This window comes from Dipodomys ordii, unplaced genomic scaffold (genome assembly GCF_000151885.1).
Source record: "Dipodomys ordii isolate 6190 unplaced genomic scaffold, Dord_2.0 Scaffold55, whole genome shotgun sequence".
Classification (NCBI taxonomy): domain Eukaryota; kingdom Metazoa; phylum Chordata; class Mammalia; order Rodentia; family Heteromyidae; genus Dipodomys; species Dipodomys ordii.
Genome location: NW_012267271.1, coordinates 4066452 through 4082172, shown reverse-complemented (window position 1 = coordinate 4082172; position 15721 = coordinate 4066452). Strand labels below are relative to the sequence as shown.

The 15721-nt window shown below is 43.5% G+C and overlaps 1 protein-coding gene across 1 annotated transcript in view; it reads right to left on the bottom strand.

The window, feature by feature from the left end:
- Positions 1 to 15721, bottom strand: part of Stxbp1 (syntaxin binding protein 1) — a 73031-nt gene that overhangs the window by 12649 nt on the left and 44661 nt on the right. Inside the window, exons 5-13 of the mRNA XM_013021321.1 lie at positions 14651 to 14729; positions 13294 to 13397; positions 10214 to 10362; positions 8262 to 8346; positions 7314 to 7444; positions 5703 to 5810; positions 4398 to 4458; positions 2817 to 2882; positions 1227 to 1307 (exon numbers count right to left, since the gene is read on the bottom strand). Coding sequence (XP_012876775.1) covers positions 1227 to 1307; positions 2817 to 2882; positions 4398 to 4458; positions 5703 to 5810; positions 7314 to 7444; positions 8262 to 8346; positions 10214 to 10362; positions 13294 to 13397; positions 14651 to 14729 — 864 coding nt within the window. The remainder of the gene's footprint in view (positions 1 to 1226; positions 1308 to 2816; positions 2883 to 4397; positions 4459 to 5702; positions 5811 to 7313; positions 7445 to 8261; positions 8347 to 10213; positions 10363 to 13293; positions 13398 to 14650; positions 14730 to 15721) is intronic.

Genomic DNA, 15721 nt, shown 5'->3' with positions numbered 1-15721 from the left:
CCTTTTCCTCTCAAAATTCTGTGAGTTCATATAAATGATTATTTTGTATCCAGAGTCTCTTTTCAGGCAGGGGCTAAGGAAGGCTAGACCCCTTTCCTATGTCTTCTCGCCAGCCTCATTAGGTGTTTGCTTCGCATGACCGACTTTAGGACTTTCTCTAAGCCTAGTGAAATGTAACTGGTTTCCCAATACTTTTGAGCACTTAGGAAAAAATTTAAGCTTCCAAAGATGAATCAGAAACTACATTTTTACTGGTAACCTGCCTGCTAGTCAAGCTTTTGGAAAGAGTACATGTGTTTTCTGAGATTCCCCCAAGAAATGGACTTTTAAGAGGGCAGCACCACAGGACATGGCTTGCAAACCTAAGCTGGGCCTGTTACAACAGGCCAGATAATTCATATCTTGCTTTCACCCTGAGAACCTGAGCTGGCATTTTTCTATTAAAATAAAAGACCTTCTGCTGAAGCTTCAGAATCTTTATAAATGTTTTTTCTCTTCAATGACATATAGGGCCTGGCGGTATAATGCATGAGGCCCTGGGTTCAATCCCCAGTATCTCTCTCTCTCTCACATACACACACACACATACACACACACACACACACACACACACACACACACAGGGTTGACACACAATATAGAGACACTGTCACAGAGACTGGAGGGCCAAGTGAGATTCCACACAATACACTCGAAAAACATGTCAGTTCTGTGGTTTTACTTTTGCAAATGTAGAAAATAAAGCAGAAAGAAACCAACACATACACCAGAGAGAGAAACAGAACTCCAATCTCCGCTTCTCAGTGCCAAGCCTAATTCTGATCAGTAAGGTTTTGGGACAACTCCTGGTCTGCAGCTGCACTGCCCTCCCTAAGGCTCAGGATTTCCACACTTTGTCAGGCCATAGCAGGAGATAAACACATTCACAACAAAATCCAGCCAGCTCTGTACATGTAAGTAAGGCTCAGGACATTCCAAGTAAAAACAGAGCCTCTGAAAAGAGCCAGCATGCAAATTCCAAATGGCACAGCACTCCAGACCGACCTTGTCCCTACCATTCAGAGTGGAACCACATAGCGGAGACAAGACGTGAGATCAGAGGCTCTCCCATATCTATTTCCTATGATTCTGCAGGAGGATGTTCAAGGTCAGATATTAAAATTCAGCTGAGTAAGTGAACACTACAGAGCACCTGCCATGCAGAAAAGGAAGGAAAAAAATCCTACCTGTTCCACCCGGCAGAGTTTATCCACAGTGCCTTGGTAATGCTTCATACAGTCTTCAGCAAGGTGCAGGTGAGTTGAATACTAGGAAATGTATTGCAGAATCGGTGACCAAGAAATTAGTGATGTATGCAACATCTACTGAGTACCTCCTATGTGACAAACACTGCGTTGGCTGCTAATAATTATTTAGCCTCACAAAGGAGATAAAGTATGTACAATTAGTATTCCAACATCATAGGCAGCAAATGTTACATGTAAGGAGAGGAAGGATAGATTCTCAAGAGATGAAAGGGAAAATTCTTCAGAAAGGGTAGGCATGATGGTTTTATAACACATCCACTGACTCTCTAATACAGGGCGCTTCAGGAGGGGAGCTTAATTCCCATCTCCTTGAGTATGGGCTGGATCCAGTGCCTTGCTTCAAACAAACACTGGACAGGAAGTAATGATGTATGACTTTCAAGATCAGGATACAGAAGGTCTGACATCCTCCTGGCCAGCTCTCACCCCATCTGGGGGATGCTAATGGTGATGTTAGGCAAGTACAGGCCTATGTGCTGAACAACTGAGTCCTCCCACCTACAGCAGGGGAGGAGGAAGAATAAAGGATGCGAAAGAGCAGGGATGTGGTTGTTTATGCCTATAATCCTAGCTACTCAGGAGGCAGAGATCTGAGGACTGTGGTTTGATGCCAGCCCAGGCAGAAAAGTCCCTGTGAGACTCTTTTTTTTGGTCGGTCGTGGGGCCTGAACTCTGGGCCTGGGCACTGTACCTCAGCTCTTCAGCTCAAGGCTAGTGCTCTACCATGTAAGCCACAGTGCCACTTCTGGTCTTTTCTGCTTATGTGGTGCTGAGGAATCAAACCCAGGGCCTCATGCATGCAAGGCAAGCAATCTACCACTGAACCACCTTCTGAGCCCTGAGACTCTTATCTCTAATTAACTACTCAAAAAATAGAAGTGGTGCTGTGGCTCAAGTGGTTTTATCTTTGTTGCTATTGGTTCTAATGTACTTAAAAACATACTATGTGATTTTTTTTTTTGTTTCTTTTGTATGTTCTTCCCCATTGGTATAACCCGTTTTCACCGTATTTGATTCCGGTAGAATGCTAACTTTGAGCAAAAGAGTTCTGACTGACCAAAAAAAAAAAAAAAAAGATGAGAAAGAGGGTGCTCTTTTGAACTCAGGGCCTGGGTGCTGTCCCTGAGCTTTTGTGCTCAAGCCTACCACTCTTCCACTTGAGCCACAGCTACATATTTGGGCAGCTTAGTGAAGAGTCCCACAGACTCTTTCCTGGGCTGACTTCAAATTGAAGTTCTCAGATCTCAGCCTCCTGAGAAGCTAGTATTACAAGCATGAACCACTGGTGCTCAGCAGAGAAAAGAAAGGGAGGGTATAAGAGGAATCTCAGCCTTCTTTCCTCTCCCTTCCTTCTTCCATCCCTCTTCCTCTCTCCCTCCTTCCTCTCTATCTCTCACTCTATTTGAAAAGAACACATAGCTGTAGATTTCAAAGAAGCAGACTAGTAGGGCTGTTTTTTTGCAGCTGTTTATATCTATGACTAACATAGATTACTTAGGGCCACCACACCTTGCTGAGCTCCTTCTGGTACTGAGGCATCTTCTTCAGCATCTGGGACAGGTCCCGCATGGTGGTCTATGAGGGAAAGGAAAGCACATGGTTTTACTCCAATGGCCTTGACTCAGTGTGGCTTTGTGAGGCTGGTGGGCACAGGACAGAAGGGCAGCCACATTAGACTTCATAAGCGTAAAACGACTCTGTTAAGCATAAGATTGTATTTTAGATTTCCAGGCATCTGGCACAAAAATTATTGATCCAGATGTCCTGGTTGTCTGCCAGATGGGGAATTAAACCCTGAAATCTGGTAACTTTTATTCCATAAGTTTTTGGGGGCTTTTTTTTAGGGCAGGGGTAACAGTCATGAAACTTGAAATTTAGGGCCTGGGTGCTGTCCCTGAGTTTTTCTGCTCAAGGCTAGAGCTCTCCCACTTAAGTCACAGCTCTACTTCCAGCTTTCTTAGTAGTTAATTGGAGATAAGAATTTCATAGGCTTTCCTGCTGGGGCTGGCTTTGAACTACAATCCTCAGGTCCCAGCTTCAGGAATAGCTAAGATTACAGGTATGAGTCACTGATGCCTGGCCAAGTTTTATTCCATGTTTATTGGATTAGAAACTTGTAAGGGTATGATGCTTGCCAAGAAAAAAGATGTCGCTCCACCCAAGTAGTCTTGGCAATGCCTACACTTCACCCAGCAGGAAGGCAGCTATGGGTAGTCAGGTAGAAAGGAGATTGGAGAGGGCTGGATCTTGACCAGCACAATGGTTCTGTTTACTCTCTAACTGTGTGACTCACCTAATTGAACCCATTTATCCAGGAAAATTTTACTAGACTATTACTACATACTAGGTACTATCAGGTGCTACAGATGCTTTAATGAGCTGAACAGATACACGAAAGGCAATAGAATGGATTAGAGCTTTTTGACTCACTGGATAGTGTAAGGGCACTTAACACACAACACATACCTAGCCAGCAAGGGGCTTAGCTAGGGAACTAGGAAAGGTAATGAAGTGGGAACACAGAGAGTAAGGCAGAAGACAATTGGGCCTGGGAAAGCATGTCCGGGGGGGGGGGGGGGGGGGCTTTATCCTAACGGGAGCTAGAAGATGATAGTTTTGGCATGCATAGTTTGTAAAGTCCTCATCCCTTAATTAAGTAAGAATGCCACTTCTGACAGAGAAGAAGAAGCTGGGGCATAGAAAGGACCTGATGAGTCAGGTTATAAATTCCAATTCCACTATGAGGTTAAAAAAAATTCCCAAGATTCTTCTGGTTTTAAATGAACTATGATCTCAAACAGTAAACATTAATCCTCCAAGTAACAAAAGGCAGTTCTATAGAAACATCAAATGATGGCCATTCCAGATGTGAACCTTTTTTTTTTTTAAAAAAAACTAGTTTTGGTTCTGGGGGATCAAATATAATGCATACAAGCACTCTATCACTGAGATATATCCCCCACTGAGATATGAATCTAAGTAAGAAATCAAGACAAAGTGACATTAAGTATAAAGAAAAATATCACTTTGCTAATTCCCTAGTCCTTGCCAGAGAGAGATTATGGGCTGGTTTTCAGGGTGTGCATTTACCTTCTCTCCAGTGTTCATTCTCTTGCTAGAAGAAAAATCCTTCAGAGACCTTGTGACTTCTCTGGAAAATGGAAGGAGGCAGTTAAGTCCACAGTGGCGCCGCAGGCTCTCTACAGGCCTTAGAAGTCAGGTACTAGCTTCCCTTGAGAATTTCTGTCAACTTTCTGACTGCTGAGGTATGCATTTAAAGTGATTTTCAAAGTGAAGAGACACCTTTTAAAAAAAATTAGTATGCTAAACCACTGGCCTACAGAGTAGGGTATATTAGACAATTCAAGGGGCAAAGAGCAAAAGTATCAGAAAATCTTGTTTATTTTCAGTCATCTTTTTCAAATACATGTCTAAACATTCAAATGCAATAACTATATTTACTTTGTCTTCTCTCTCTCTCTTTTTTTAATCATAGAGCTTGCACTCAGCCCTGGCATTGTCCTTTAGCTTTTGGGAAGGCTGGTACTGTATTACTTGAACCATAGCTCTACCTCCAGGTTTTGGTTTTTGTCAAGTCATGGGCTTGAACTCAGGGCCTGGGCACGGTCCATGAGCTCTTTCATTCAACGCTAGTGCTCTACCTTTGAACCAGAGCTCCACTTCCAGTTTTCTGGTGGTTAATTGGAGATAAGAGTCTCAGAGATTCCTGCCCAGGCTGACTTTGAACCGTGATCCTCAGATCTCAGCCACCTTCAGTTTTTGCTGGTTAATTTGAGGTAAGAATCTCACAAACTTTGCTGTCCAGGCTGGCTCTGAATTGTGATTCTTAGATCTCAGCCTCCTGAATACTAGGATTATTGAGCAGAATGTATCTTTCTGAGAAAACAGAACTGTTATCTCCATTTAAGGCCCACTAACAATGCTTAAATACTAGAAACATTCTGAACACTTTCAGATAGCAGTAAACTCAGTACACAAGGTCAGCTCTTGCTCAGAAACTTCAGCAAAGCTGGCAGGAAGCCGGCATACCAGCTCTGCAAAAGAAAAAGTCCAACTGCATGCAATCGTGTCTGAATCTTTCTTTTAGTGGAAGCAACAGGCTTTAAATACTTAATGTTTATAAAGCACTTTTCTAAGAGAGCTACCAATATTTTCCAAGAATCTGAAAAGCTATCCTAATATACAACAGATTTACTAACTTTGTGGACTGGATTAGCTCAAGTTCAAAGTACGGAAAGGACCCATCATCCTTGGTTAGCATGTTAATGCTTTACAAATTCACAAATGCAACAAATTCACTCCCAATTGCAGTGTATATCAACCACAGTTAAGAGAAGCATCCACCCTGTATAAATGTGGAGGAAATGCTCTTACTGGGACACTTCTGCAATGTGCTTGTGGCGCAGTGCGATCCACAGGTCGTCATCTTCATCCAAGAGCACCTCCTTCACCCGTGCTTCTCCAATGCCGCTGGTCTCGTACCTATAGGAAGTAGAACTTGGGTAGAGCTTTGTGCTCACAGCATTCCCCAGACCCTCTTTGGTTTGTAATGACAGCAGCTCAGTCCTCAGTTGCCAGGTGATCAAAGGAATAGCTTATAACAAGAATGATTATCTTATGTGCCAGTCAAGCCAGCATGGCAGCATGGCTGCAATTCTCTGGGCAGAGAGAGACTCAGTACTCTATTAAAAGCCAACAACTTGGAGTTTTGCTTTAATTTTTGCAGTTGGCTCATATGAACATTCCCCAAGTCACCTGGGTGCAGGGCAGGAAATTGGGTTATATGTGGGTTTAGTTACTTCAAGGAGTGAGGCAAAGCTTTTATTTTTCCTTTCTGGGCAAGAGCATAGATACCATTCCCAAATGAGTGGCTTCTAAATGGCTTTCAGCAGCTAGCTGTGACACGATCTTGGTATTTGGCTACATGTGAAATCATGAATGGCTGAAAGAAGTAAGAATCACTGGAGCCAGGAGAAGAGTTGAGAGTAGTATTTTCTGAACCTTCATTTTGAAATGACTATCTTTCTTTTTTTTGGGGGGGGTCCGGTCGTGGGGCCTAAACTCTGGGCCGGGGCGCTGTCCCTCAGCTCTTCAGCTCAAGGCTAGTGCTCTACCACTTGAGCCACAGCGCCACTTCTGGCTTTTTTCTTTTTGCTTATGTGGTACTGAGGAATCAAACCCAGGACCTCATGCATGCAAGGCAAGCACTCTACCACTGAGCCACCTTCCCAGCCCCTGAAATGACTATCTTTCTGAACAAGATGACAAAGTAAATGACAAAAGAACAATGCAGTCTGACTTCATAAAAAGAAAAAACAGGGGTGACATTGTCCCTTTACCTGATGTAACTGTAACCCCTCCCCACATCACCTTTATAATAATTAAAAATTTACAAAATAAAGAAGTGTGTTTAGAATCTGAATTTCTGATGATAGACACCAAGAAAAATACTTTTTATAATGAAGAAAACAATTCCACTGCATAGAAAGTTCAGTAAGAAACTTTTGTTGATATAGTTTGTTTTCATGTTACCTATAATTAAGGAATTTTACTTCTGAATAAGATACACCTTCATACATTCACACCCACATACAACCCATGGACATATTCAAGCAGACTATGAATTTAGGTGATAGGAAGGTGGGAGCTAAAGATCTTCCTCTGAAAGGGCAACAAGTTCCTACTTAGAAATACCATGTGACAGAATGGCGCTGTGGCTCAAGCGCTAGAGCACTAGCCTTGAGCTGAAGAGCACAGGGACAGCACCCAAGCCCAGAGTTCAAGCCCTACAACCAACCAAAAAAAACAAAACAAAACAATAAAGTTAGGTTTATAAGAAATACCATGTGCCTTTGGGAAACAGAAAAGCTTACAGGCTTGTCTAAGAGATTGTATCAGTGCACCTGTTTTTCTTTGTCTTAAAAGAGAAGTATTCTTGGTTGATTTACAAAGCTATGGTCACCCTAAAGTCTGTAACATACTTACTTGTAAACATCATTTTCAATGGGCAGAAGATCATAACTCATAGCCTGAAAGGTCAATTCATGAAGCACAGGGGAGCTGGGGTCAAAGCCACGATCCAGAATGAGGAGCTGGGAGCGTGCCTTGTCTGGACCCTGAAAAGAAACAGGGGAATGCTTGAAAGCCCACCTGGACAACTCTAGTTTCTCCAACTAGTGAAGTCCCTTGGTAAAAGGAACAGCAAGAAGGAACCTCTGAGGAGTCAACCAACTAAAACAACATTGGTAGTCTGTCAACTGTGTGACACGAACACCAATAAGTCCCATGCTTCTATTTCCTAGTGAGGGCCCTTTGAACCAGATCCGAACTGTGAGTAGGGGCTGACGTGAGCTTATCTATACAGAGGAGCACCAGGTTCTGCTACAATCACAATGACCAACATCTGGTATGCCAGGACTTTTAACTTCAAAGCCAAGGTAGTGACAGAAGAGCTCTGTATCTTTTTAAGGGGGAAAAGTGCCAGGAACTGGAACTCACTCTAACACTGAGCTATGCCTCTGGCCCCCAGCTCTGTATGTTGATGGTAATGGTGATTACACCAATGTATACATGTGTTAAAACTGTAGAGAATTGTGTATACACAAAGTAGACACAAAAACTAGTGAAATCTGAGTGAGGACTGGAGATTGCACCATTGTCAATTTTCTGTCTGATACTGTACTACCATGGCATTTCCTGGATGAGGAGAGTTCTATGCTAAAACTAGGAAAGTCCTGGCGAACAGAAACAAGTTGGTCACCTTGGCTACAATAAATGTTATCTGGATCACCCTACCACCCCATGAGCTTTGAGCATTTCTCAAGTGGGCAATATTCAGGAAAAGCTATCCTCACATACACCTGGAGCAATAGGTATACAGGTCTATTGGACTGCCACATAAATACTGGGGTCATGGCCCAAGACCAGACTTACCTCCCCCATTGTTGGGTCATCAGCTTTATAGGCATCGAGCTTGTCCTGGATTAGCTGAGCCAACAAGGCATTGTCCTTGTATTCCCTGATAAAGGAGTAACTGAGGGTAAACGACTGGTGTACGCCAACCACACACAATGCACCAAGTCCCCCCAGTAAGAATGCAGGACAGGGCAGGGAGATCAGGAGACACAGGGGTATCATCTGTATTAGGAACAAACCCAGAGCCCTGCACATCCTAGACAAGCACTATTCCATATCCCCCAGCCATTGATTAATTATGTTTTTTACAATAAGGATATATCTACAATCTTGGCATGGTAATACACCTATAATTCTGGCACTAAGGAGGCACAGTGAGCTATACAGCAAGTCTGTCTCAAAAATAAATTAATTAAATTAAAAAAATATATATGGAAGCAGTAAAAGTCTTTCTAAGTAACTCCAGATAAACAATCACACTTCACAGAGGGCCCTGACCCTTCCTCCTTTTCTCTTGATCAGGACACCTGAGCTAGACCCATATGATCCTCATCTCTCCTCCATTCAAGTTCCTCTGGGTCTTATAGAAGGTGGATGTAGCCCACCCCTTTGCTAACCTCAGCATCACAGCAGTTCAGTCCTCAGCTATATTCCTGCTCCTTAGTTAAAAATGAAGAAAGAGGGGCTAGGAATGTGGCTCAATGGTAGAGTGCTCGCCTTGCATGCATGAAGCCCTGGGTTTGATTCCTCATAAGCAGAAAAGGCCAGAGGTGGTGCTGTGGCTCAAGTGGTAGAGTGCTAGCCTTGAGCTGAAGAGCTGAGGGACAGCACCCAGGCCCAGAGTTCAGGCCCCCACGACTGACAAAAAAAAAAAAAGAAAAGAAAAAAGCTGGACGCTGGTGGCTCACATTTCTAATCCTAGCTACTAAGGAGGCTGAGATCTGAGGATCACAGTTCAAAGCCAACCCAGGAAGGAAAGTCTGTGAGATTTTTTTTTTGGGGGGTCCAGTCGTGGGGCCTGAACACTGGGCCTGGGCGCTGTCCCTCAGCTCTTCAGCTCAAGGCTAGCACTCTACCACTTCAGCTACAGCACCACTTCTGGCTTTTTTCTTTTTGCTTATGTAGTGCTAAGGAATCGAACCCAGGGCCTCATGCATGCAAGGCAAGCGCTCTACCACTGAGACACCTTCCCAGCCCATCCATCCGTGAGATTCTTTTTTTTTTTGTCGGTCATGGGGCTTGAACTCTAGGCCTGGGCGCTGTCCCTCAGCTCTTCAGCTCAAGGAGAGTGCTCTACCACTTGAGCTACAGCGCTACTTCCAGTTTTCTAGTGGTTTATTGGAGATCGGAGTCTCACGGTCTTTCCTGCCCTGGCTGGCTTTGAACCGCGATTCTCAGATCTCAGCCTCCTGAGTAGCTAGGATTACAGGCGTGAGCCACCGGCGCCCGGCCATCCGTGAGATTCTTATCTCCAATTAACCACCAGAAAACTGGAAGTGGTGCTGTGGCTCAAGTGGTAGAATGCTAGCCTTGAGCTGAAGAGCTCAGGAACAGTGCTTAGGCCCAGAGTTTAAACCCTACAACCTAAAAAAAAAAAAAAAACAAAAAACCAAAAACAAACCCCACAGCTTCTGTTCTTATCTTCTAGCAGGCTTTTGATGGGGAGTGCCAACAATGAGGGAAGTCAGTGCTAACAGCATTGAGCTCTTTTCGTATGGCCCCGATTCCAGTTTGATGCAGCTTCCCCTTGAGATAATACTCACTATTAGCCCAGTCAGACCCTAAACTTGTAATATTCCTGCCTCAGCCTCTTGAGTGCTGGGAATACAAGTGTATGCTACAATGCCCTGTAAATCTTGACCCTCTGGAGATGATTTCCAGAGGAAACAAAGCCAGAGAACAACTTGGAGACAGTTCCAGACTAAGGGACAGAGAGATGCCTTTTACTGCAGGCTAATGTGCTGCCTTACCCCCGATACCGCACAGCTGGGTACTCCTTCAGGGTGGCACACAGGGTTGCGATCTGCTCTGCCAAACGCTCCAGAATAGGATTCTTCATCTGAGCTTTGTGAGGACTGTAGAAACTCTGGAAAGAGTCAGCAGAGTCCAGGGAATATACCTGAGAAGGAGGAAAAATACACATGGTAGGTGAGGGTGGTGAGCTGCTGGAGTTCCTCTACCCTAGCAGTCCATCTATGGGACATGATTGCATTTATTCCAGTGCTAGGCACTGCACTAAACATTTTGGAACTAGCAGTGACCCAAGCACACCTATTCTCAAATGTAGTAAAAGGAGGTTGAGAGCCGGGCACCAGTGGCTGACTTGTAATCCTAGCTACTCAGGAGGCTGAGATCTGAGGATCGAGATTCAAAGCCAACCCAGGCAGGAAAGTCTGTGAGACTCTTATCTCCAATAAACCACTAGAAAACTGGGAGTAGTGCTGTGGCTCAAGTGGCAGAGCGCTCGCCTTAAGCTGAAGAGCACAGGGACAGCGCCCAAGCCGAGTTCAAGCCCCACAATTGACCAAAAAAAAAAAAAGGAGGTTGCCATTAAGCAGAATGAGAAGTAAAATGTGGTTTTGAGAACTTGATAAATGCATGGGAAAGTAAGAAAGCAGAGAAACAATGTCTAAAAGGGCTGGACAAGGAAGACACTTGGACATCTGAACAGGGCTTGAAGGAGCTGAGGTGTTCCGTCTCCAGCAGGGGACTTCCACATGGTGAGATGAGTGGTGCCAAAGCCCTTGGCAGGTGTGTGTGCCTAGGGGTCAGTGAGCAAGGGAAGGGGAGGAGATTAGTGTAGGAGATCACCGGCTAGAATGAGGTTGTTTTTTTTTTTCTTTGTGTGTTTGTGTGCTTGCCTGCATGTACCAATGCCCAATACTGAGGTTTGAACTCAGAGCCTGGGATCTATACTTTAGCATTCGTTTTCAAGGTTAGCACTCTATCATTTGAGCCACAACTACTTCAGGATTTTTGGTGACTAATTGGAGATAAGAATCTCATGAACTTTTCTCCCATCTGTCTTCAAATCACAGGTTTTCAGTTCTCAAACTCCTTAGTAGCTAGGATTGGCTTTTAACAAACAAGGGACAAGTTGGAAATTGCATTATTACTAGGTAAACAAGAGCTTTTTATAGGTTTAATATCTTATCCTCAACAAAGCATTTTTCATATTCTCATTTCTTCTTCTCCTCCTCCTTCTTCTTCGTTGTTGTTGGTGGTAGTGGTTGTAGGGCTTGAACTCAGGGCCCAGGTGCTGTCCTGGCTTATATTTTATTTTTTTGTTGGTCGTGGGGCTTGAACTTTGGGTCTGGACGCTGTCCCTCAGCTCTTCAGTTCAAGGGTAGTGCTCTACCACCTGAGCCACAGTGCCACTTCTGGTTTTCTGGGCTGGCTTTGAACCGCAATCCTCAGATCTCAGCCTCTTGAATAGCTAGGATTTAGGCATGGGCCACAGATACCTGGCTTGTCCTTTAGCTGTATCTGCTCAAGGCTGACACTCTACCATTTGAGCAACAGTTTTACTTCCAGCTTTGGTGGTTAACTAAAGATAGAGTCTCATGGACTTGTCTGCATGGGCTGGCTTTGAACTACAATCCTCGGATCTCAGCCCATTGAGTAGCTGGGATTTACAGGCACGAAACACTGGCACCTGGCTTATTATTATTTTGTCAGTTGTGGGTTTGAACTCGGCCTAGGCACTGTCCCTGAGCTCTTCAGCTCAAGGCTAGTGCTCTACCACTTAAACCACTTCCAGTTTTCTGGTCATAATTGGAGGTAAGAGTCTCATGGACTTTCCTGCCTGGGCTGGCTTTGAACCGTGATCTTCAGATCTCGGCCTCCTAAGTAGCTAGGATTACTAGAACTACAGGTGTGAACTACCAGCACCAGGCTCATTACTCTTTTTGTGAAGAGTTCTGGAGGTATAAATCTTTTTTCTTGAACTATTGAGAATACTTTCATTATTCTCTTAAGTATACTTCTGTATACTACCTTGATTTTTTTTTAAGTGATTGAAAAGGTGGTCTATGGCCATATCACCCTGAATGTACCTGATGTCATCTAAAAAAAGGTTCATTACTTTCTTAAAAGTTCTGAAATATACGATTGGATAAGTTAACACTAGGTTTTGTTCAGTTCAGGTGATGATGGAACTGACATACCTCTCCCTCCCTCCCCCCCCCCCCCCGCCAAAAAAAAAACAAAAAAAAAATCGTGCCATTGGTCAGGCAGGAAATAGGCTTCAAGTCATGGGAGAAGGGAATGAGGCAGGCTTTCAGTGTTCACACTTTTATCTCTTCCACCTCTCTTCTAACAACAGACCACTCTCTGGTTCTATAAGCCAATCTATGAAGATCTAGTATACCACAATCATCTTTTTTTTCTTGTCATAAAACATATAAAAGTCTTGTTGTCTCTAGTTCCTTGTTTGCTACAAAAATACATCCTAATAAGTCTTAAAAATATTAAGATAAACTTTGTATATTCTTTGCCAATCAGCTTCACATTGACAGGTTTTGGAACTTTGTTTTTTAACAAGGGGAGAGCTTTGCTGCTGTGGCCTTTGGTGTGTAAAGTGTTAACAGCTAATGATGGAGGAGACCATCTGTTCTCATACCACGTGATGAGCTGGGGCTATTGCCAATAAAAACAATGTCCTTCGAGCAGATGGGATGCTCTGAGCCCTTCCCTTCCTTCCCTCTCCATATTCTTTTAGCACTGGCTACTTGGGTTATTCAAGGAGTCATCTGAAAGGAGTGAACTCTGAACAAGGAGAAAATGAATGCAAGAAAAGGCACAAATAAAAAGAGATTTAAATATTTTTGGAAACATGAGGGGAGGGGAAAAAATCAGCAATAGTGGGTAAACAAGATGAGGGCAGTGGGCAGGTGGCAATAGAAAACCATTTGCATTAAATAAACGCCCACATATAACATGTCATTTGGCATCTTTATTACCCCCCCAACACCCCACCCTCTCAGAGTCCTGATATGGTAACTAGGGTGTAGATCATAATCGTATGTACTCACTGCCTGCCCAGCCTCACCTGGGATTCATAAGGGAGAAATGCTATGTTGATTTCCGTCAGTGTTTTGATGACTTTGGCAGCCCGAGATTTCACCAGCTCATTAAACAGGGCATCTGGACAAGCTGCAAGAATGACAAAAGACACTTGAGTTTCCTGTCTACCTGCTGGCTCATAATTATAGTGCATTCTTTATTTTTAAATGGCACCTAGAAGTTCATTTTATTGTAAAATATCCAATTCCTTTAGGGTATAAATGGAATGTAAAACCACCTGCAGGGCCCTTAACATACATCACAGCGACCTGAACAGCAAAAGACTGCGATACTCTTTCTTCCAAGCAATTGAAGGAAAAGCAACAAGTGATTAAGAGAGATAAGAAAATGAGCACCAAACATCTAACATGTTCACGATGAAGAAAAAAAGAAAGAAAAAAGAAATCAAATTCTCCATAGTGACTTGTTGGACGATTTCCTTAAAAAAATGAAAATCCACCGGGCGCCTGTGGCTGGCTCATGCCTGTAATCAGCTACTCATGAGGCTGAGATCTGAGGATCATGGTTCAAAACCAGCCTGGGCAGGAAAGTCCATGAGACTCTTATCTCCAATTAATGACCAGAAAACTGGAAGTGGTGCTGTGGCTCAAGAGGTAGAGTGCTCTCCTTGAACTGAGGAGCTGAGCTCAGGGACAGGCCCAGAGTACCCAGCCCCACAACCAACAAGAAAGAAAGAAAGAAAGAAAGAAAGAAAGAAAGAAAGAAAGAAAGAAAGAAAGAAAGAAAGAAAGAAAGAAAGAAAGAAAGAAAGAAAGAAAGAGAGAGAGAAAGGAAGGAAGGAAGGAAGGAAGGGAAAAAAAGAAAAAGAAAGAAAGAAAAGAGAAAAAGAAAAAGCTTGGAGAAGAAACTGGGTAAAACCTAATTTATATGCTTAGTCACTCATCTCTCATAGTTTTCTGACCAGAATTTATGTATAACCCACATAGTTAGAAAACTAACTCCAGGGCAATGGTTCAGATTCTGTAAAACACAAAGACTACTGGACTGGAATCTTTATAGTTGCAGCCCTTATGAAAACATGCTATAAGTTACAGAGATATCTGGAAATCTGTACAATGAATTGCCCAGGCTAGCATCAAAAAAATTCTGCTTAGCAGGAAGCCCTTTGTCCTTAGAAGAGGTGCTCAGTGAGCACATTTTCCACAGGAAGAACTGCACAATCTGGTAGGTCTGTATTTGTGTATGTTTGTCTTATATGCAATTTATCTTCTAAAAGGAAAATAAAAGACCGGGACAACCATGTCAACAACCCATTTCCTCCATATTGACCTGACTTGGGTCTGCCTCACCCTGCCTAGTGGTGCACTTGCAGGTGTACTTACAATCAGTGAAGAACACATGTGCAGCCCGATATTTAGCAGTTGGCGGGTCCTTAAAGTCACTGATGAGAGAGTGGACAGACTGTGGACAGAACAAAAGAAGGTACTAAGTCCATTCTAGAAGCATATGGGACCAATATCTGAACCAAGTTAAAAGAAGCTGGTTTCAGATTCCTTACACAAAACAACAGGGAGTTTCTAATGTATAATTCTAATATTCATGTTCATCCATAACCAGGTTCTGAGTACTTAAAATTACAATTATTGTTAGCTGGGTGCTAGTAGCTCATGCCTTTAATCCTAGCTACTCAGGGGCTAAGATTTGAGTATTGTATGGTTCCAAGCCAGCCTAACAGGAAAGTCGTAAGATTTCTTCCCCCAGGGACTGGACCCAAAACCCTAAGTTCAAGCCTCAAGATTGGGGGGAAAATAAGATTGTTTTAGAGTTTGGCTCATTCCAGAATGAGTAGGTCCCCATAACCTGAGTATCTATGGAGATTCACACTGATGGAATGTCATTCTGTCAAGTTAGTTGACGCTACAGAAATTCACATGTAAAACAATTTTCAAAAGTGAAAAGAAGCCAGGTATCAGTAGTTCACGCCTGTAACCCTAGCTACTCAGAAGGCTGAGATCTGAGAATCCTGGTTCAAAGACAGCCTGGGCAGGAAAGTCTGTGAGACTCTTATCTCCAATAAACCACCAGAAAACTGGAAGTGGTTCTGTGGCTCAAGTGGTAGAGCACTAGCCTTGATCTGAAGAGCTGAGGGGCAGAGCTCAGGCCAAGTTCAAGCCCATGATCAAAAAAAAAAAAAAAAGAATGTGGAAAAAATCAGAGGAGTGAGCCGGGCGCCGGTGGCTCTCGCCTGTAATCCTAGCTACTCAGGAGGCTGAGATCTGAGGATCGCGGTTCAAAGTCAGCCCGGGCAGGAAAGACCGTGAGACTCTTATCTCCAATAAACCACTAGAAAACCGGAAGTGGCGTTGTAGATCAAGTGGTAGAGCGCTTGCCTTGAGCTGAAGAGCTGAGGGACAGCGCCCAGGCCCAGAGTTCAAGCCCCATAACCGACAAAA